Source organism: Hyla sarda, chromosome 7 (genome assembly GCF_029499605.1).
Source record: "Hyla sarda isolate aHylSar1 chromosome 7, aHylSar1.hap1, whole genome shotgun sequence".
In the NCBI taxonomy this organism is placed as follows: domain Eukaryota; kingdom Metazoa; phylum Chordata; class Amphibia; order Anura; family Hylidae; genus Hyla; species Hyla sarda.
This window is the reverse complement of record NC_079195.1, coordinates 116,044,437-116,066,858: the sequence shown is the minus strand read 5'-3', so window position 1 is coordinate 116,066,858 and position 22,422 is coordinate 116,044,437. Positions and strand designations below refer to the sequence as shown.

At 41.9% G+C, this 22,422-nt stretch overlaps 1 protein-coding gene across 3 annotated transcripts in view; it reads right to left on the bottom strand.

The window, feature by feature from the left end:
- Window positions 1-22,422, bottom strand: part of ADAMTS14 (ADAM metallopeptidase with thrombospondin type 1 motif 14) — a 167,488-nt gene that overhangs the window by 70,914 nt on the left and 74,152 nt on the right. For all 3 annotated transcript variants that reach the window (XM_056530496.1, XM_056530497.1, XM_056530498.1), the window contains exons 5-6: window positions 17,558-17,641; window positions 16,013-16,169 (exon numbers count right to left, since the gene is read on the bottom strand). In XM_056530496.1, the coding sequence (XP_056386471.1) occupies window positions 16,013-16,169; window positions 17,558-17,641 (241 nt within the window). The remainder of the gene's footprint in view (window positions 1-16,012; window positions 16,170-17,557; window positions 17,642-22,422) is intronic.

The window sequence follows — 22,422 nt, the reverse complement described above, 5'->3', positions numbered from 1 at the left end:
GGCATACCTTGACATGCCCATGCCAACACACCTTGAAGGTCCGCTGGACTTCTGGGCAGCCAAACTTGATTTGTGGCCACAACTAACAGAGTTTGCTCTGGAAAAGCTGTCCTGCCCTGCCAGTAGTGTGCCATCAGAGCGGGTGTTTAGTGCGGCGGGGGCCATAGTCACCACAAGGAGAACTTGTCTGTCCACAAAAAATGTGGAGAGACTGACCTTTGTGAAGATGAATCAGGCATGGATCAGTCAGGATTTCCAACCACCAATGCCTGATGCATGAGAGTATACTGACCATGATGACACACCAACACTTCACAAATATGGATAGTGCCAAACAGATTTACGGCACTGTTCCCCAGTTACAAACATTCCTCCGTATCAGACCTTTTTTCACCCACCTTTGTCACCCGGTACTGGTATTGCCACCTACCGCACCACTCTGTCACCAGGTCACTTTCAGGACTCCTGATGCTGCTGCTGCCACCTCCAGGCTGTCTCATTTAGCCACTATATGGTCTCTTCTCATGCTTCAGCCAACTCCAGGCTGTGTCATTCAGCCAATATATGTTTACTGATGCTGCTGGGCCTGGTCCTAAACATTTTTATGGTAGCACTAGCTGCCATAAATCTTCAATTTATATTTATAAATGTATCTTTCAATCTTAGGGACGTAGAAGCCCTAGTGTCTGCTCATGCTTCTGCCAGCTACATGCTGTGTCATTCAGCAACTATATGGTCTCCTCTTGCTGCCAACACCTCCAGGCTGTGTCATTCATCCAATATATGGTTTTCTGATGCTTCAGTCACCTCCAGGCTGTGCCATTCATCCAATATATGGTTTACAGATGCTTCAGCAGCCACTTCCAGGCTGTGCCATACATCCAATATATGTTTTACTGATGCTTTAGCCACCTCCAGGCTGTGACATTCATCCACTATATTGTCTCTCATACTGATGCCACCTCCAGGCTCTGTCATTGTGCTGCCATGTGACTCCTTGTCAAATTTGGTGCTTTGTACCAACACGTCAGGGCCTGGGACACTAAAACTTGTGAGTTAAAATTTCAATTTCAAAATCCTCAATTTCAATGTCAAAATCTTAAATTTAAATGTATAAATTGTAAATTTCAATGGTCTCCTCATGCCTCAGCCAATTCCAGGCTGTGCCATTCAGACACTATATGGTATCCTCATGCTTCAGCCACCTCCAGGCTATGTCATTCAGCCACTATAGGGTGTCCTCATGATTAAGCCACCTCCAGGCTGCGTCATTCAGATAATATATGGTTTATTGCTGCTGGGCCTGGGCCTAAGCACTAGCTACCCAAAATCTTCAATTTAAATTTCAAAATTCATCTTTAATCTTAGGGATTGTGAAGCCCTAGAGACTACTCATGCTGCTGCCAGCTCCAGACTGTGTCGTTCATCAACTATATGGTCTCCTCATGCTGCCAACACCTCCACGCTGTGTCATTCAGCCTCTATATGGTCTTCCCATGCTTCGTCCACATCCAAGCTGTGTCATTCAGCCACTATATTGTCTCCTCATGCTGCTAACACCTCCACGCTGTGTCATTCCGCCACTATATGGTCTCCTCATGCTGCCAACACCTCCACGCTGTGTCATTCAGCCACTATATGGTCTCCTCATACTGATGCCACCTCCAGGCTCTGTCATTGTGCCGCTCTGCGGCAGTGATTCTAAAATCTGCATGTCATACTGAATAACAGTATTATTTCACTACCCCAGCACACTCCATATGTTAGAACAAAGCAAAGCGTTCTACACCCATATTGAGGCTCTCTGTAGTCCAGAAACAGCCGTTTTTAATATAGATTTGCCACTAATAAATTCGGATCGAACCGAATTTTTTAGAAAAATTTGGCCCAATCAAATTTTTCAAAAGTTTGCTCATCTCTATTACACATCCAGTGCATTATGGACTATGCTATTCAGACATCTCTTATCAAACAGTGAATTCCGCTATGGCATGTTCAGGACTCGCCTGGGTCCTCATGTACACCCAACTGGCAATGCTCGAGATCATATTTCCTATAAAAATATACTTAAAGTTAACTTGTACTGAATGACTCTTAACTTGTGGTCACAGGATTAAATAAAGATAAATCCAATACTTAAATGCTAAACTGGTAGCACAGTTGGGCAGAAGCCAGTACAACACTGGCATTCTTAACAGTTAGATCATCTTAGCTTCATGTGCCAAGAATACATGGTTAAAAAAGAGAAAGACTTTTGGCCAGAAGACAAAAATAGGTTACTTATTGAAAAAGCATCTACATTTAAACTGTAAAATGAATATATAACAGGTACTTAATCTGAAGGGTTAACTGCCGAAGAGTATAAATGAGTACTAGTACTCCACTGGAAAACATGTTTTTTTTTTTCAAATCAACTGTTTCCAGAAAGTTAAACAGATTTGTAAATTACTTCTATTAAAAAATCTTAATCCTTCCAGTACTTATCAGATGCTGTATGATCCACAGGAAGCTCTTTTCTTTTTGAATTCCCTTTCTGCCTGACCACAGTGCTCTCTGCTGACACATCTGTCCATGTCAGGAAACATCCATAGTAGGAGCAAATCCCCATAGAAAACCTATCCTGCTCTGGACAGTTCCTAAAATGGACAGAGGTGTCACAGTCACTGTGGTCAGTCAGAAAGGAAATTTAAAAAAAGAACTTTCTGTGGATCACAACAGCAGCTAATAAGTACTGGAAGAATTAAGATTTTTTTATAGAAATAATTAAAAAATCTGTTTCATTTTCTGGCACCAGTTGATAATTTTTTTTTTCTAGTGGAGTACCCCTTTAAGTAGCCACAATGCTGAAACAATTAATAAAAGCTATCCCACTAACTGGCAGATCAAAGGTTCAGAAGATGCATTTTTCCCCCGAAATTGTACTGTATACAGATACAGGGAATTTAAAAGTACTGCTGACTTGATGTTGATGTTGAGATCAGGGCTCAAATCATCACTTCCAGGGCTTCCTGTTTTTTTGCATGCTGAAGATAGTTCTAAGTGACTTTGGCTGACACCTCCCTGATGGTATTGCATGATGAGTAAGTATCTGCCTGTATTTCTCAGCTTTAGGATACAATTAACTAAAATTTAGGAGATAGCAGGTGTTAAGAGAAGATCTCTTTGAGGGACAAAGTGCATTGAACAACACAGGAGTAGGGCAAACACAAGGACCATTATACCTGTTGGTTCTATATTAGTTCTTTTCAGTGTTTAACCCTTTAAGGACCAGGCCCATTTTGGCCTTAAAGGGGTTATCCAGAAAAAAACTTTTTTTTTTCATATATCAACTGGCTCCAGAAAGTTAAACAGATTTGTAAATTACTTCTATTAAAAAATCTTTATCCTTTCAGTACTTATGAGCTTCTGAAGTTAAGATTGTTCTTTTCTAAGTGCGCTCTGATGACACGTGTCTCGGGAAATGCCCAGTTTAGAAGCAAATCCCCATAGCAAACCTCTTCTAAACTGGGCGTTTCCCGAGACACGTGTCATCAGAGAGCACTTAGACAGAAAAGAACAACCTTAACTTCAGAAGCTCATAAGTACTGAAAGGATTAAGATTTTTTAATAGAAGTAATTTACTAATCTGTTTAACTTTCTGGAGCCAGTTGATATATATATATATATATATATATATATAAAAAGTTTTTTCCTGGAATACCCCTTTAACCCCTTAAGGACCAGGCCATTTTATACCTTAAGGACCGAAGCGTTTTTTGCAATTCTGACCACTGTCACTTTAAACATTAATAACTCTGGAATGCTTTTAGTTATCATTCTGATTCCGAGATTGTTTTTTCGTGACATATTCTACTTTAACTTAGTGGTAAAATTTTATGGTAACTTGCATCCTTTCTTGGTGAAAAATCCCAAAATTTGATGAAAAAAATGAAAATTTTGCATTTTTCTAACTTTGAAGCTCTCTGCTTGTAAGGAAAATGGATATTCAAAATATTTTTTTTGGGTTCACATATACAATATGTCTACTTTATGTTTGCATCATAAAATTTATGAGTTTTTACTTTTGGAAGACACCAGAGGGCTTCAAAGTTCAGCAGCAATTTTGAAATTTTTCACAAAATTTTCAAACTCACTATTTTTCAGGGACCAGTTCAGTTTTGAAGTGGATTTGAAGGGTCTTCATATTAGAAATACCCCATAAAAGACCCCATTATAAAAACTACACCCCCTAAAGTATTCAAAAAAACATTCAGTAAGTGTATTAACCCTTTAGGTGTTTCACAGGAATAGCAGCAAAGTGAAGGAGAAAATTCAAAATCTTCATTTTTTACACTCGCATGTTCTTGTAGACCCAATTTTTGAATTTTTGCAAGGGGTAAAAAGGAGAAATTTTTTACTTGTATTTGAAACCCAATTTCTCTCGAGTAAGCACATACCTCATATGTCTATGTTAATTGTTCAGCGGGCGCAGTAGAGGGCTCAGAAGGGAAGGAGCGACAAATGGTTTTTGGGGGGCATGCCGCATTTAGGAAGCCCCTATGGTGCCAGGACAGCAAAAAAAAAAACACATGGCATACCATTTTGGAAACTAGACCCCTCAGGGAACGTAACAAGGGGTAAAGTGAACCTTAATACCCTACAGGTGATTCACGACGTTTGCATATGTAAAAAAAATATATCTTTTTTTTACCTAAAATGCTTGGTTTCCCAAAAATTTTACATTTTTAAAAAGGGTAATAGCAGAAAATACCCCCCAAAATTTGAAGCCCAATTTCTCCCGATACAGAAAACACCTCGCATGGGGGTGAAAAGTGCTCTGCTGGTGCACTACAGGTCTCAGAAGAGAAGGAGTCACATTTGGCTTTTTGAAAGCAAATTTTGCTCTGGGGGCATGCCGCATTTAGGAAGCCCCTATGGTGCCAGAACAGCAAGAAAAAACCACTTGGCATACCATTTTGGAAACTAGACCCCTCGGGGAACGTAACAAGGGGTAACGTGAACCTTAATGCCCTACAGGTGTTTCACGACTTTTGCATATGTAAAAAAAAATAATTTTTTTTTACCTAAAATGCTTGTTTTCCCAAAATGTTTACATTTTTAAAAAGGGTAATAGCGGAAAATACCCCCCAAAATTTGAAGCCCAATTTCTCCCGATTCAGAAAACACCCCATATGGGGGTGAAAAGTGCTCTGCTGGCGCACTACAGGTCTCAGAAGAGAAGGAGTCACATTTGGCTTTTTGAAAGCGAATTTTGCTCTGGGGGCATGCCGCATTTAGGAAGCCCCTATGGTGCCAGGACAGCAAAAAAAAAACACATGGCATACCATTTTGGAAACTAGACCCCTCGGGGAACGTAACAAGGGGTAATTTGAACCTTAATACCCTACAGGTGTTTCACGACTTTTGCATATGTAAAAAAATATATATATTTTTTACCTAAAATGCTTGTTTTCCCAAAAATTTTACATTTTTTAAAAGGGTAATAGCAGAAAATACCCCCCAAATTTGAAGCCCAATTTCTCCCGAGTACGGCGATACCCCATATGTGGCCCTAAACTGTTGCCTTGAAATACGACAGGGCTCCAAAGTGAGAGCGCCATGCGCATTTGAGGCCTAAATTAGGGACTTGCATAGGGGTGGACATAGGGGTATTCTACGCCAGTGATTCCCAAACAGGGTGCCTCCAGCTGTTGTAAAACTCCCAGCATGCCTGGACAGTCAACGGCTATCTGGCAATACTGGGAGTAGTTGTTTTGCAACAGCTGGAGGCTCCGTTTTGGAAACAGTGGCGTACCAGACGTTTTTCATTTTTATTGGGGAGGGGGGTTGTATAGGGGTATGTGTATATGTAGTGTTTTTTACTTTTTATTTTATTTTGTGTTAGTGTAGTGTTTTTAGGGTACAGTCACACGGGCGGGGGTTCACAGTAGTTTCTCGCTGGCAGTTTGCGCTACGGCAGAAAATTTGACGCAGCTCAAACTTGCAGCCGGATACTTACTGTAATCCTCCGCCCATGTGAGTGTACCCTGTACGTTCACATTGGGGGGGGGGAGGGGGGGGGGAATCCAGCTGTTGCAAAACTACAACTCCCAGCATGTACGGTCTATCAGTGCATGCTGGGAGTTGTAGTTTTGCAACCGCTGGAGGCTCCGTTTTGGAAACAGTGGCGTACCAGACGTTTTTCATTTTTATTGGGGAGGGGAGGGGGGCTGTGTAGGGGTATGTGTATATGTAGTGTTTTTTACTTTTTATTTTATTGTGTGTTAGTGTAGTGTAGTGTTTTTAGGGTACAGTCGCACGGGCGGGGGGTTCACAGTAGTTTCTCGCTGGCAGTTTGAGCTACGGCAGAAAATTTGACGCACCTCAAACTTGCAGCCAGATACTTACTGTAATCCTCCGCCCATGTGAGTGTACCCTGTACGTTCACATTGGGGGGGGGGGGGGGGAACATCCAGCTGTTGCAACACTACAACTCCCAGCATGTACGGTCTATCAGTGCATGCTGGGAGTTGTAGTTTTGCAACAGCTGGAGGCACACTGGTTGTGAAACACCGAGTTTGGTAACAAACTCAGTGTTTTGCAACCAGTGTGCCTTCAGCTGTTGCAAAAGCTACAACCCCCAGCATGTACGGACAGCGGAAGGGCATGCTGGGTGTTGTAGTTATGCAACAGCTGGAGGCATACTACTTTGGCTGGGGATGCTGGGGATTGTAGTTATGCAACAGCTGGAGACACACTGGTTTGCTACTTAACTCAGTGTGCCTTCAGCTGTTGCAAAACTACAACTCTCAGCAGTCACCGACAGCCAACGGGCATGCTGGGAGTTGTAGTTATGCAACCACCAGATGCACCACTACAACTCCCAGCATGCACTTTAGCTGATTGTGCAAGCTGGGAGTTGTAGTTACACAACAGCTGAAGGTACACTTTTCCATAGAAAGAATGTGCCTCCAGCTGTTGCAAAACTACAAGTCCCAGCATGCCCATAAGGGCATGCTGGGAGTTGTGGTGGTCTGCCTCCTGCTGTTGCATAACTACAGCTCCCAGCATGCCCTTTTTGCATGCTGGGAGCTGTTGCTAAGCAACAGCAGGAGGCTGTCACTCACCTCCAACGATCCTCGCCGCACAGGTCAGTCCCTCGTCGTCTCCGCCGCCGCCGCTGCTCCTGGGGCCCCGATCCCAACAGGGGCGCCGGGGATCGGGGTCCCCAGCACCTGGGGTGCACGTCCTGCACCCGCTCACGTCCTCCGGAAGAGGGGCGGAGCGGGTTGCGGGAGTGACACCCGCAGCAGGCGCCCTGATTGGTCGGCCGGTAATCCGGCCGACGAATCAGGGCGATCGTGAGGTGGCACCAGTGCCACCTCACCCCTGCTGGCTCTGGCTGTTCGGGGCCGTCTCTGACGGCCCCGATCAGCCAATAATTCCGGGTTACCGGGTCACTGGAGACCCGATTGACCCGGAATCCGCCGCAGATCGCTGGACTGAATTGTCCAGCGATCTGCGGCCATCGCCGACATGGGGGGTCATAATGACCCCCCTGGGCGATATGCCCCGATGCCTGCTGAACGATTTCAGCAGGCATCGGGGACCGGCTCCGCTCCAGATGGTTGCGGGGGGCCGGTAAAACACATGACGTCCTCATACGTCATGTGTCCTTAAGGACTCGGAAATGGAGACGTATGAGAACGTCATGTGTCCTTAAGGGGTTAAGGACCAGACCAATTTTATTTTTGCATTTTTGTTTTTTCCTCCTCGCCTTCTAAAAATCATAACTCTTTTGTATTTCCATCCACAGACCCATATGAGGGCTTGTTTTTTGTGTCACCAATTGTACTTTGTAATTACATCACTTATTTTTACCATAAAATGTACGGTGCAACCAAACAAATATTATTTATGTGGGAAAATTTAAAAGAAAATCGCAATTTAGCAAATTTAGGAAGGTTTTGCCTTACACTTTCCGGTAAAAATTACATGTTTTCTTTATTCTGTGGGTCAATATGATTAAAATGATACCCATGGTATATGCTTTTCTATAATTGTAGCGCTTAAAAAAAATTAGTATGTTTGAAATTGCCCTATTTTGACCACCTATAACTTTCTCATTTTTCTGTATATGAGGGCTCATTTTTTTTGCACCATGATCTGTAGTTTTTATCAGTACCACTTTTTCTTAGGTTTAACTTTTTATACATTTTTTATAAATTGTTTTGGAATAAAATGTGACAAAAAAGCTACAATTTTGGACATTTTTTTATTTTTTTACGTTTATGCCATTCACCGTACGGGATAATTGACAATATATTTTAATAATTCAGACTTTTACGCATGCGGCAATACTAAATATGTGTATTAATAATTTTTTTTATGCTTTTTGGGGGGTAAAATGGGAAAAACTGACGTTTTACTTTTTTATTGGGGGGATGGGATTTTTCAAATGTTTTTAGTTTTTACATTTTTTTTAACATTTTTTTTACTTTTTACATTTTAATAGTCCCCATAGGGAACTATTTACAGCAATCATTTGATTGCTAATACTGCTCAGTGCTATGCATAGAGCATAGCCCTGATCAGTGTTATCAGTGACCTTCTGCTCTGGTCTGCTCGATCTCAGACCAGAGTAGAAAACCCCGGGAGACAGCTAGAGACAGGTGAGGGGACCTCCGGCTGCCATGCTGGATGATCAGATCCCCGCGGCGGCGCTGCGGCCGATCCGATCATCCATTCAAAGTACCGCACTGCCGCAGATGCTGTGATCTGTATTGATCACGGCATCTGAGGGGTTAATGGCAGACCCCCACAATCAGACATCTTATCCTTTATCCTTTGGAGTACCCTTTTAAAACAGCTTAGAGTATTTAACTACACTTTAGGGCTATTTTGTTTTAGGGCTATTTGTAAATATTGTGTTCGTACTGAATTAAAGAAGATGTCCACCGCTAAAAGATATATCCCTTATCAGCAGGATAGGGGTTAAGTGTCCCCCGTGATCTCCTGTACGGAGCCCTGGCTCTGCTCCTGTATGTGACGTTTCGCACCCAGCGCGTCAGCTGGTCAAAACACGCCCCTTCCGTTCATCTCTATGGGACAGGTGGAGGCACAGTATTCCTGTGTCTCCGCCTCTTCCATAGAGATAAATGGAGGGGGCGTGTTTCGACCAGCTGACGTGCTGGGTATGAAACACGTATTAACAGAGCAGAGGCTGGCCGATTCGGGGCCTCGTACGGGAGATCCTGCAGAGAGGGGATACATTTTTTGGCGCTGCACATCCTCTTTAACTGTTTCCTTGCCACACTGTCACATATTCCCCCCCTTCCCTCTGCTCAGACCACCGAGTCCAACTGCCTTTCCTTTTCCTTGAACAACTTTGTACAACTGGTTTTGAGGCACTTGGCTTACTTCTTCAGCAGATTCTATATGCACCCTTCTTTCATTCGCACTTTCATTAGTCACCAAGCACAAGACTTTTGGTCACCTTTGACAAATTCCTTATAAAAGGACCTATTCATGTCACACCCTTCCAACGCCAGGTTCTTCACTTTGGTCTGTGCAGTGCTCTGGACACTAGGTGCGGACAAGGCAGATGCTCCAGGCCTTTGTCTTCTGTCACCGGTACGGCCATCCCCCAAACTTTGCTGGTGGCCAACCAAGCCTGTATCCCCAATTTGCAGGACTTCTGAAGTTATCTCTGGTTTAGCTTCTGCCTCAGAGAACTTCTCTGCCTCAGAATTTTCACCATCCAATGTCCATATCTCTGCAGCTTCAGAGGACCTTTCATAGGGTTTCACCTCAGTCTCAGCTTTAGAGGACTTCTCATATGGCTTCCTCTCATGGTCTTCAGACTCTTTTAGAGAAAGCATCTCAGTCCCAGTAGCTTTAAATGTTTCTGCTGCTCATTCTTGAGCTTATCAGAGTTCACCTTCTCACTTTCCAGCAAGTTTTTGACAGTATCCTCCAGGGACAGCAGTTGTTCTCTCGTCTGCTCATTGTCTTTATTCAGCTGCGTCATCTTGGACACTTTCTGCTCATAGACTTTTAGCTGAGCCTCTTGTTCAGAAAGCTGCATTCCCAGTGAATCCAAGGTAGCTGTGTGAGACTTAAGGTGCATTTCTTTCTGCGCCTAAAGGGTCTGCACCTTATGAGCCATTACCACTTTCTCCTTCTCCAGCTCTTCCATGGCTACCAACCTAGCCTTGTGATCACTTTGTAGAGCCAGATATGCCTCACACAGGACATTCACTTCTTCATCCTTGAATGAGACCTGCCTGGCCTGACTCTCCAATTCTCTCTCCTTGCTGGTCACAAGTTCCTGGGAGTGGGAAAGTTCATCCTGCAGAGCCGCAAACTCATTTTTCTGCAGCTGAAGCTTTACTTCCTGCTCTTTCAAGCCAACTTGTTCCAACTCTTCTCCTCCTTTAGAGGTTGTCATCCCCTTTGCAAGGATCTTGACAGTCACCTGTCCTTGGCCTGTCTTTTCCTTCAAGCCAACTTCTCCTTTAGGGGTTGTCGTCCCCTTTGCAAGGATCTTGGCCCCTTGGGCCTCAGGGTAGTCCACGGACAGTCTCTCTGGACTGTTTCTTTGCTGTCCGGCAGACTTCTCTTTCCCTTCACCACAGTCTCTCCGTTCACTCGCAGAAACGTCAAGAGCTCCTCGGTCTGCAACAATAACATCTGGTCCAGTGGTTCGACCTTTCTGGTCACGATCCATCTCTGGTCCAGATATCACATCTCCTTAACTCAGGACTCTGTCTATGGCAGTAAGCGCAGCACCCAGCTCCACATGTTCTCTCTTCAATACTTCTGCATTATCCACAGACATCTCTGCAACTTCTTATCCGGTCACCTCTTCCAGCGCAGTTCTATCCCCACCTTGGGCTCATCTTCAGCTGACGGATTTAACCTATGTTCCTGTACCTGATCCATTTCTGGTTTTACAGAAGATTCTGTTACAAACAGAGGCACACTTGTCCCTTGATTATCTGGATCCTCTTGGACTAGACTCACGGTCTGATCTTCAGCTCCCCTAGCAGTCTGGCACACTCCTACCTGACATATATCTAGCGATTGCTGACATTCCTTATCAGGTGTTGTGGGCCTATCAGTTGTTCCTGGTCTTCTCACAACTGCTGAAAAAATGGAAAATTCGTCCCCAGTACTACATCATATTCCAAGGAGGGCTTTATTGCAACCTTGTGACTCACAGTACCATAGGGAGTAGAAATACAGACATTAACAGTTTTCTAACCCCAAATAACTGCCTGTATAGACATTATGACAGGGTCCGGCTTCACCAGACTTATCATATCCCTAGGCTCTCATCTTTTTACCAGCTACTACCCGCTCACACAGGTTTTCTTTTGTCCTGTCAGAGTTGGCAGCAGTACACATTACTTCAGGACACATAGGCATGAATTTTTGACAAAAAACATTATCACACTGCATAGGTTAAAAATTTATAGGACAGTTCACAGTCAAGTAGTGACACACCACCCATCATTAGCTCAGGAACCTTTGTGTGCGGTTTCTCTAGCACACTCTCCTCATTCCACAACTGCCAAAAATATGGGAAGTCTCTTCCCAGTATAAACACCACATTAAGCTCTTCACACACCTACTGCTTATGGCTTCCTGTCCCATAATGTTTCAAAGTCAATTAGAACAGTCTTACCAGATTCTGGTTGAATCTTCACAAACTATATTATGTCCGGCATGACTCTGGGTAGAGCCTGGTGACAGTCCAGTTCCACATACAGCGGGATACCACCCACCATCAACTCACGGATCCTCACATCCATCTTTTATGGCCTCCTGACCAGAGGACAATCAGGTGAGAAGACGTCCTCTTGCTGAGCTGCAGCCAATTTCATCAAGGTGCTCACCATAGCATCCTTCTTGGTGACAACCAGTTGCTGTCCACGTCGGTTGCTTCTAGCAACGGCATTTCAACGTCAACCCATCTTTGCAAAACAAACAACACGGCTTACTGCTGTTGCGCTGCGCAGGTGGCCCATCCACCTGTCTCCTCATCTGAGAGAGCTCTCACTCGCTTGATACGATCCATTGCCCCTAGCAACGCTTTCACCACAGGCTCAGTCCCGCTCTTGTACTCCGCAGCTAGGCTTGTCCCACTTGCAGCATGCAGGGTGGGTTACTCCTAGCAACAACTTTACTGCAACTAGACTGTTGGTTGCTCTTAGCAACGTGCTGCCCGCAAGCTCCACCAATTTTAAGGACTTCACCCTGGGGATAGCTCTGGGATCGTCCGCCACAGGACACGTTTCCACTTCAATCAGCAGGCAAGCAACAGTTCTTTATGCAAGTCTGGCTCCACGCCAGCTTTTTAGACAGGTTGCAGGATAAATAAAAACATAAGACAGGAACAAACAAAACCCTAGACCATCCAGTCACTAACTAAACATCCCAGCGTGCCCTGTCTATTAACTGGTGGACTTTTCCTGGCCAGTTAAACGTATGCCTCCTGCAATCTTAAACTCAGTGTTCACACACAGCGTTTGCAACGTTTTTCCGTGTGTCTCTTCCACACTTGGGCCACTCACAGCTCGGGCTGTGTGTTCTTCCCCAGTACCTCTGCCTACAGCCACCTTGCTGTCTTCTAGGGAGAGCCCAGATTATTCTGTTTGACTTCCTTTAAAACACACTTCCCTTTTTTGCTACCTCATTAATAAGCCACAGGTGGAGGTTTCTCCAGTGTTAGATACGGAAATACACCCTTTCCTTGCCACTCTGTCACAAAATATATATACATATATATATATATATATATATATACACATATTGTGACAGAGTGTCTGGACAAGTCATAGAGTGTGTGTATATCTACCCAAGATTTCTTGTGTCTGTCAGGTAAAAGCAACCAGGAAGTTAGAATCACTAGAGATCTAGGATCTTTAGCTTTAGGGTTTGAGTAAAAACCCGTTTACAGGGCCTGTGTTGCTGGAGTGGGGAAGAGAGGGTGGGCCCCCACTCCACCCAGACAGTCCGGGTCTTGGGCTGTCTGATTAGTCCAAGGTGTGCTTGCCTGATATAAGGCCAGGAGTACAGACACACTCGCTCTCTCAACCTGGGAACAGGACATCTGCTAGAAGCCTGTGGGAGCATTGCCTGTGGTATGTACTGTTATGTTGTGGTGCCCGGTACTAGGCCGGCACCAGGTTAGATAGGAGCACATACTGTTTAGTTAGAGCCAGACAGGCATAGGATTTATTTTTGGTTTGTTTATTTTTGGTTTATCCTTTATACCACAAACCGGCAATAAAAACTGGCTGAAGTCAATTGAATATACTTCCTGGTTGTGTGGACTTTTGTGCCTGCTTAAAGTGTGCCCGCCTACCCAGGAGACGACCAACCCGCTACCCCCAACGCTTACAATATATATATATATATATATATATATATATATATATATATATAAGTATGCAAAGTAACTCATCACACCACCTTCTCAGGTAGCGTGCCCTAAGATCAGCTCTGGCTCCAGTTACAAAGTCTCAGAAGCTGGACAACTGGAGCCAAAGCTGATCTTAGGGCACACTACCTGAGAAGGTGTTGTGATTAGTTACTTTGCATACTTCTTACCCAGAAAGCCCACGGAGCGCTAATGACGTTTTTTAATCTCCGTTTTATACCGCAAAGCAGTGTTCCTCTCCCTGAGGAAAAAACTTGATCATATATATATATATATATAGAGAGAGAGAGAGAGAGAGAGAGAGAGAGAGAGAGAGATGCATTTTAACCTCTGTAAAAAGACCACTCAAAATTGCATTAAAAAGTGGTGTTCTAGACCACTATACCATAATGGAGAACCGAAGTCTTCTGGTTAACAGGTAGCCTTCTAAAAAGGTGGTCTTTTGGAGAAGTTTAACTGAACATGTGTCTGTTTCACATACTGTACATCTTGCAAATATTCATTGTTATTATGAATTTCCTTAGTTCAGTAGAAAATATTAGATCAATAAAACATAATGTATTAGGTATGGAATAGGAAGTGCATTTACTGCTTAACCATGAACACAGTGCTACCATCAATAGTTTGCAGAGGAGTGCTTGCTTTGTAAACCGTAGGGATCCTATGGGGTTACAGTTTCTGTTTGATCTAAGAATTTATGGTGTTAAAATTGAAAACAAAGACAATTTTGAAGTTAGAATTCAGAAACAGCGAACAAGTGATAACTTTCCTAATAGCCCAAATAAAGTCAAGACCTTTTGACCCAGCAAACAATTTTTGGAATGTGGGATGCTTTTTACCATAGAAAACCACAAAGGTTTTAAGGCTAAAGGTTAAGCAAACCAACACAGTGAGTTGGGGAAGTACTTACAATAATATAGTGTTGACGGGAAGATGTCATGACATATTTTATCTTTTAATTATTATGACTTATTTACTTATTGAGCAATGTAGCTTTTCTTTTTACCTCCATTTACCGATCAAATTTTTACTCTAACCAATGACCCAAAGTAAAGCTGGCCATATACACTAGATTGTTTATAGCTGAATGCCTGTTTGGCCAACAGCTGTCTTCTTCAACCTACTTGCAAACATGCATATGTATTAAATAGGGGAGAGGAAGACAAACCCGTAATACTTGTAAGTAGGTTACCACCAAATTGAAGGCAAATACAAAATCAACTGTAATGTGGATTCAGTGATCAGTATTTTAACCCCTGTGTCCTGTGTTTTTCCGTTTTTGCACTTTCGTTTTTTTCCTCATCACCTTCTAAAAATCATAACGCTTTAAATTTTGCACCTACAGACTCATATGAGGGCTTATTTTTTGCACCACTAATTGTACTTTGTAAAGACATCAATCATTTCTCCACAAAATTTACGGCGAAACCATAAAAAAAATATTTGTAGCGCAAATTTGGAAAAAAAAAGCAATTTTGTAACTTTTGGGGGCTTCCAATTCTATACAGTGAACTGTTCGTTAAAAATGAAACCATATCTTTATTCTGTAGGTCCATACGGTTACAAGGATATCTAAGTTATATAGGTTTTATTTTACTAAATATTAAAAAAAATTACTTCATGCACCAAAATTTGTATGTGTAAAATTGTCATCTCCTGACCCCTATAACTTTTTTATTCTTCCACATACAGGTATCATTTTTGTTATGATGGGACTTTTTGATCACTTTTTATCAAATTTTTCATGGTATAAAATTTTGGACTTTGGATTTTTTTTTTACGTCTATGCCATTGACCGTGCGGTTTAATTAACATTATATTTTTATAGTTTGGACATTTACGCACGCGGCAATACCACATGTTTATTTTTATTTTTGTTTACATTTTTTTATGGGAAAAGGGGGGTGATTCAAACTTTTATTAATGAAGGGGTTAAATAACATTTATTAACTTTTTTTTTACACTTTTTTTTTAGTCCCCATAGGGGACTATTACATGCAATCCTTGGATTGCATACACTGTTCAATGCTATGTAATAGCATAGCATTGATCAGTGTTATTGGTGCTCTGCTGCTTCAGCCCGGATCTCAGGCATGGAGCAGCAGAACGATGATCGGACAGCGGGAAGCAAGGTAAGAAGCCTCCCGCTGTCCTCTCAGCTGTTCGGGATGCTGAGATTTCACCGAACAACACACTGAGCTAGCCGGCAACTGTTTTCTCCCTTTTTAGACACTGCGATCAACTTTGATTGCGGCGTCTTAAGGGTAATTACCGGATATCAGCCCAATCGGTGATGTCCGGTATTAGCCGCGGATCCTGGTTGCTTATAGCAACTGGGACCTACTTGGTATGAAGCGCGCTCAGCCCCTGAGCACGCTTCACATAATAGGAGCCGGTGCAGGACATAAATATACGTCCTGCGTCGTTAAGGGGTTAAAGAGTATCAGTACATTGACTAACATTTACTAATGACAATGGTTATGTACTGCACAAAAGTCCATTACCTATAAGCAAAAAATCATTTTAGTGGTCAGTACCAACCAGCTTGATGCACATACCTGGTTGACATCATACAATATACAGTACCTTGCATACCTGCAGGACCAAAATCTTGCCTGGTGAGAAACACAGCATGATCATGGTGTTCTGCATGATCTGGATCTGAACGCTGCTGAGAATGGGCCCAACGACACACTTGCTCAAGACTCCTAGATGGATTTCCACGTTCTATGAGACTTATAGACTAAAAAGAAAACAGGCTAATAAGCATATATTTTAGCATGCATGTAAACATTTTAAATAGACTTTAAATTAAAGTTCTTTACTTATTTCTTAAAGGTAATCCACCAGCTCTATATGATGCTCATAGCTTAAAGGGGTACTCCGGCCCTAGACATCTTATTCCCTATGCAAAGGATAGGGAATAATATGTTTGATCGCGGTGGGCCTGCCTCTGGGGACCCCTGCGATCCCCCCTGCAGCAGCCCGGCACCTCAGCAGCTCGGAGCTAAGTTTTCTCCGAGGCTGATGACAGGCAGTGCAGAGGACGGGGCATTGTGATGTCACGGCCCCACCCCCTTGTGACATCATGCCCCACCCCCTCAATACAAGTCTATGGGAGGGGGTGTGACACCCCTTCCATAGACTTGCATTGAGGGGGCATATGTGATGTCACAAGTGGGCGGGGCCCCATCCCCTGCACCGCCCATCATCAGCCTCAGAGAAAACTTAGCTCCGGGCTGCTGAGGTGCTAGGGGGATCTTGGGGGTCCCCAGTAGCGGGTCCACTGCGAGCAGATATCTTATCTCCTATCCTTTGGATAAGGGATAAGATGTCTGGGGCAGAGTACCCCAGTAAGAAGGTGTTGCCGAGGGCCAGCATACATGCTTCCTCCACCCCTTCTTTCTATGACCGATTGATATGCAAGGCTCAGTGCTGGAAGCCAAAACTCTGTACATAAATGATGTAGGGATGTGTGTGGGAGGGAGGAAGCTTAGCACGGTCTTCTTGACACGAGCTCTGACAATGATATAGAGCTGAAAGATTTCCTTTAATCATTGGGTTACTTGTTTCTTGTTGAAAATAGATTGATTAGACCTAAGGATCTGGAGACATTTGCAGATGGATTCTCTATGGTGGCCCACAGGGTAAATGTAGTTTCATACTGTGGTGCTGTAGTCAATCCATGTTCCTGCGTATGGTATTCTATTCTTTGCCATTGATGTATCATTAGTGGTCCAGTGGCCCTGTTAACTATAATTGAAGTTGCACAAATGGCATAGCTCCGCAAGCTACTCTGTTTATGTAACTCCCACTGTTGTGGAAACAGCGCAGCTTTTATGCAAACCCTATTATAGTCAATGGGAGTTACGCAAATTGTGTAACTTTCCCTCTTTGGCTGCTTACAGCTTTTCTGACCACCTCACGTGGCTGCAGTCAGACAGAAGCTGTATGAAAAATTTATTCAGCGAGATAGGACAACCCCTTTAAAAGAATAAACGTGATCAATTACACTCTACATGCAATTCTTGCTTATTTAAAAGAAAATAATATACAATAATCAATGAGCATATAACATTTTATTGTAAAACTAGATGACTAAGGATCTAAAAGCAAACAACATTTTCTTACCTGCCTGTATCCTACCATGATCATTCGGACTAACACAATGTTGATATTGACCCCAAGCGACTCGTCGTGGTAAATTTCATCTACCTGAAACAAACAGCATCATTTAACATTTCTCATACATTTCATAGAACAGAACAATCACAAAAACTTTGAAAATGTTAATTACTTATTTGTCTTGCTAAGTTACATTGCAAAAGGTAATTCAAATAATTCATAGTATCAAATTATCATTTTTTGTGTTGGTACTACTGGAAGAGTTAAAATCCATGAACTGTATAGAAAAGAGGGAGAGAGAGAGGACAACTAGCAATATGGAATCTCCTTCCTTCCGGATCAAGGTATCGTATGTCTCACTGACTTTGCCTTTTCATTCCTAGAACATAGTTCCAATTGTGCTCCTGGTGGATGAAGGATGAAGCTGCCTCAAAAGATGTTAACGCCAAATAAAGAAACATATATCAGAAGACAGACTGTTTGAAGAGTCTCGATAGATACATAAATAAACAAACTTTCTTCCCCTCCCCTTTTTACTACTTGTTTTAACAGACTTATGCAAACTTTACTGAGGCCTAACTTGAAGGTTGATACAAGCAAGTAAAAAAAATCTGGTGGTATATCATGTTAAGTCAGAAAAAAGCCTTTTAAATGATTGCCAGCTCACTGAAGAAAGCTGCTATAGGATAAAAAAAAAATACTGAAAAAACCCTAAATATTTTCAGTAAAGTCTTAACTCTAGAGCTGAAAACTATCGTCAAAATGTTCACCTTTAGATATTCTAAACTTGCAATTTAGACTAAAATATCAGTACATACCCAACGTTTTCAAAATCTCTTCTTAAATAAGCACTGTCAGATCCCAAAACATTTAATATGTTGAAAATTATGAAAATTAAAGAGCTTTTGTAATATGGTTGGCTTAAAAAAATTGAATATTTAATAAGGTAAATGGCTCCCCCATACCTACTGGGACACTAACCAGTCCTGCATCGGCTTGTTCATGAGTCATGGACAAGAGATGACTCATGGACAAGGCTGCACGAGCAGACACACCAATCGCCTGAAAGGATTTCTAACACTGTGAGCTAATGAAAAAAGGTATTTTTATAATAAATATAGATGATAGAGGCATAACAACTAGATGAACATGGTCAGGATTAGATACTGAGTAACATATTTTTTTGTGGGATCTGACAGGTACCCTTTAAGGTAGTACTATTATTCTACAAAAATTTTGGATGTGTCAAAAGGTTTGATTGGTTGGTGTAGAAATCCACACTGATCTCTAGATATAGCCTGACTGACTGGCTGATCAAAGCAGGTCCAGAGTTGCCAAATTTGTTTTGCACCAGCTACTTTAGGAGAAATGTGGTATTACATGATCCCTATTCAAATGAATGGTGGACTGACTGTAGGCTCTGTCTACAGCTTAGCAATGTTCTTCCTACATTTTTGCACAGGATTTACAAAAAGACCTTGGGCATACCTATCCAAATAACTTATTTTAGAGTAACATTTCTAATATGCATCATAGATTAGTAGCCTAAAAGCACAGATGTGAGAAAAATAAAAGAAAAAACAAGGGTGCGCTCCTAGTATAATAACGTTAAATGGGTACTCCCCTAGAAAACATTTTTTTTTTAAATCAACTGGTAACAGAAAGTTAAACAGATTTGTAAATTACTTCGGAGTACCCCTTTAACTTCTGGGTGTCAGAATTGATAGGCTTTCACAGCAAGACACTATACCCTTTAAGAAACTGAAATATAACAACATTTTGTGCCTTGATGAGAAAAACACCTGCAGGTTACTGGTTCCCAGAGAGGATATCAGTTATAAGCAATAACCAAAAGTTATTTTGCTGCACAGAGCACAATATTGGTTGGTTGGTATTTTCAATAGTTGTAGAATGTCTGCTTAAATACAAAGCATAGGTCACTTTAGCACACTAAACATATTGGGGAGATTTATCAAAACCTGTCCAGAGGAAAAGTTGCCCATAGCAACCAATCAGCTCGCTTTTTTCATTTTTAACAAGGCCCCGGCAAAACGAAAGAAGCGAGTTGATTGGTTGCTATGGGCAACTGGGCAACTTTTCCTCTGGACAGGTTTTGATAAATCTCCCCCATTATCTCACACAATTGAGCAATGCTTCAAGAAAATAAATGGCACTCATTCAGGTGCACACTGAGTCGGATGTTGTGAAACTTAATACTGTTAAAATAAATCTAGTCTTTTCTAATTAAAGTGGTTGTCCAGAGAAAGACACAACCTGTCTATAGTGTCAAAAGGTATATTAAAGCAATTTACTAATATAATGTTATCAGCCATAATGCACCGATCTCTCCATATTAGCAGAGCTGGCTTGCACCTGTGACATCACGTCACACAGAGCTCCCATCTCTGCTCCTCCCTTCCTGTTTGCTTTGGACAAGGCCATTGATGCAAAGAGGGGGAGCTCAGATTACTGATCATTTGATTTTAAAGCAGCAGGAAACCTTTCTAGGTCTCAGTAGTTTCATTCAGAACAGGCTTGCTGCTGTCTTATCAAAGAAAAGCTTCCAGTTGCTATGTCTGTTAGAAAATACAGAAATGTAGATAATCTAGAATCGCCAAATATGGTTGTGCTGCACTGCTGCATTACAGCTAATAAAAGGGAAAAGGGTAAGTAATCGTAGAAGACAGTGGTCCCTCACATTACCATATTATTTCTGCTAGGATGACCATTGTTGAAAATAATCAGGCTCAAATGGGTACTCCAGTGAAAAAAAGATTTTTTTAAATCAACTGGTGCCAGAACGTTAAACAGATTTGTAAATTACTTCTATTTAAAAATCTTAATCCTTCCAGTATTTATCAGCTGCTGTATGCTCCACAGGAAGTTAATTTCAGTTGATTTTAAAAAAAAAATTCACCAGAGTACCCCTTTAAGACATTGACCTCAAAACGTCAATTCAAAATAAAAAAATAAAGATTTTTTTCCCTACAGTCAGAAAAAAGGTAAATTCAAAAACAGGAGCTTCTTCAGGGTCATATATAGTCAAGGTCATGCATAATAAAGTGTGCCATAAAAATAAAAAAACTTACACCTGTGTCCAAAGAAACAATGCATACTATCACAAGTAGAACATACATGATATGGATATGTAGAACAGTACTGTACTGTAGAGAAGTACTATTAGACAGGCAATCAAGACATATACTGTGGACATAGAGAAATGTTCATTCTGATTGGCTAGATCATCCAACCAACATACTGCAGATCTGGACATCCTGTTACACAGTTTATAAGGTTAAAAAAAGACAAGACAAAACTGTACTATGTTAATCCAAAAGAAGGCAAAAAAAATAAATAAAATGAGGCGGATGCCAACTCCCCCATACCAGGGGTAAGAATGAATTCCTTACTCAAATAAGGCAATCAGAATAAATCCCTGAATCAACATTCTATTTCCATAAATCTAGTATCTATAACTTGTAATGGTATATCCCAGAAAGTACCCAGGCCCCCATTGAACTTGTTTATTGAGCTATACATCACAACATCATGTGGTGGAGTGTTACATAGCCTCACTGCTCTTACAGTAAAGAATCCCTGTCTGTGATGATGATAGAACTATCTTTACTCTAGACATAGAGGATGTCCTCTTGTCATATTTACCGGCCTAGATAAAAAAAGATCACCAGAAAGATCTCTGTACAGTCATATATTTGAATATTGTGATCTAGTTACCCCTAAGACATCTTTTCTCAAAACTCTTTAACCCCAAGCTTGATAACCTATCATGGTACTGTGATCCACTCATACCAACAAATACCTTGGTCGCCCTTCTCTGCACCTTCTCCAGTTCAGCCATGTCCTTCTTATATAAAGGTGCCCAAAATTGGACACAATGCTCCATATGTGGTCTGACTCACATGTTGAACACAGTTTCAAGTAATAGTGGTCCTTGAAAGACCATTGTATGTTGTAGATACTGTAACGTGGTGTGGTGACGTGATTGTAACTTGAGGAACAACAATACATCTTAAAACCCTACTTCCCAACAGAGAGGGTGACAAGCTTTCTCCACATTTAATAAAAACAGTCGTCGATTAGGAGCTAGCCCTTATCCCCTGACAGTAATGTGTAGACTTTCCTCTACAAATGAAAAAAAATGTATTACTTTTTTGACATGTAACTGCTCACAGTCTAATATTTTCAGACGTGTCAATAGAGAGGTACAGAAACCTGGCTCCATAGACAATGTTGGATATCTGTCTAGGATTTCATCTGCAGAATGAGATATTGTGTGTGTAGTGGAATGTCAACATAAGGAAAATCAGTAACCATTCCTAGAAGAAATATTTATGTTTTGCTGAGTGCACATCTTGAATTGATTTCACAAGCCATGAATGAGCTGTCCAACAAGACACAATTCCAGCCTCTAAATAGTGTCAATAAAGCCTTTAGGAAATGATAAGCTTCAACTATTTAGAAAATTATAAATACTTTGTATTAATCTTAGATGATAAAAGACGCAATATGTAAATAAGGATCTGCTCCATCTACTTCTTTCTGTGCTGAAATGCACGCTGGAGGTGGGTCGCTGGCTGGATTTCAATATTCATAGACGCTGGTCACGTGAGCGCTCAGGCACAAGCGCTCACGTGACCAGCGAACATGAATATTCAAATCCAGCCGGTGAGCCTGCCTCCAGCGCGCAATTCAGCACAGAAAGAAGAGGATCTTTAGAGGGATCGGGCACCGGACTGCTGGTATGTATATAAGTCAGAGACCCCACATCGGTCTCCCGTTCACCCGCACTATAACTTGGTGTATTGGGTTTAGTGTGGGTGAACGAGTGACCGTTTTCCTTTAAGGTATAA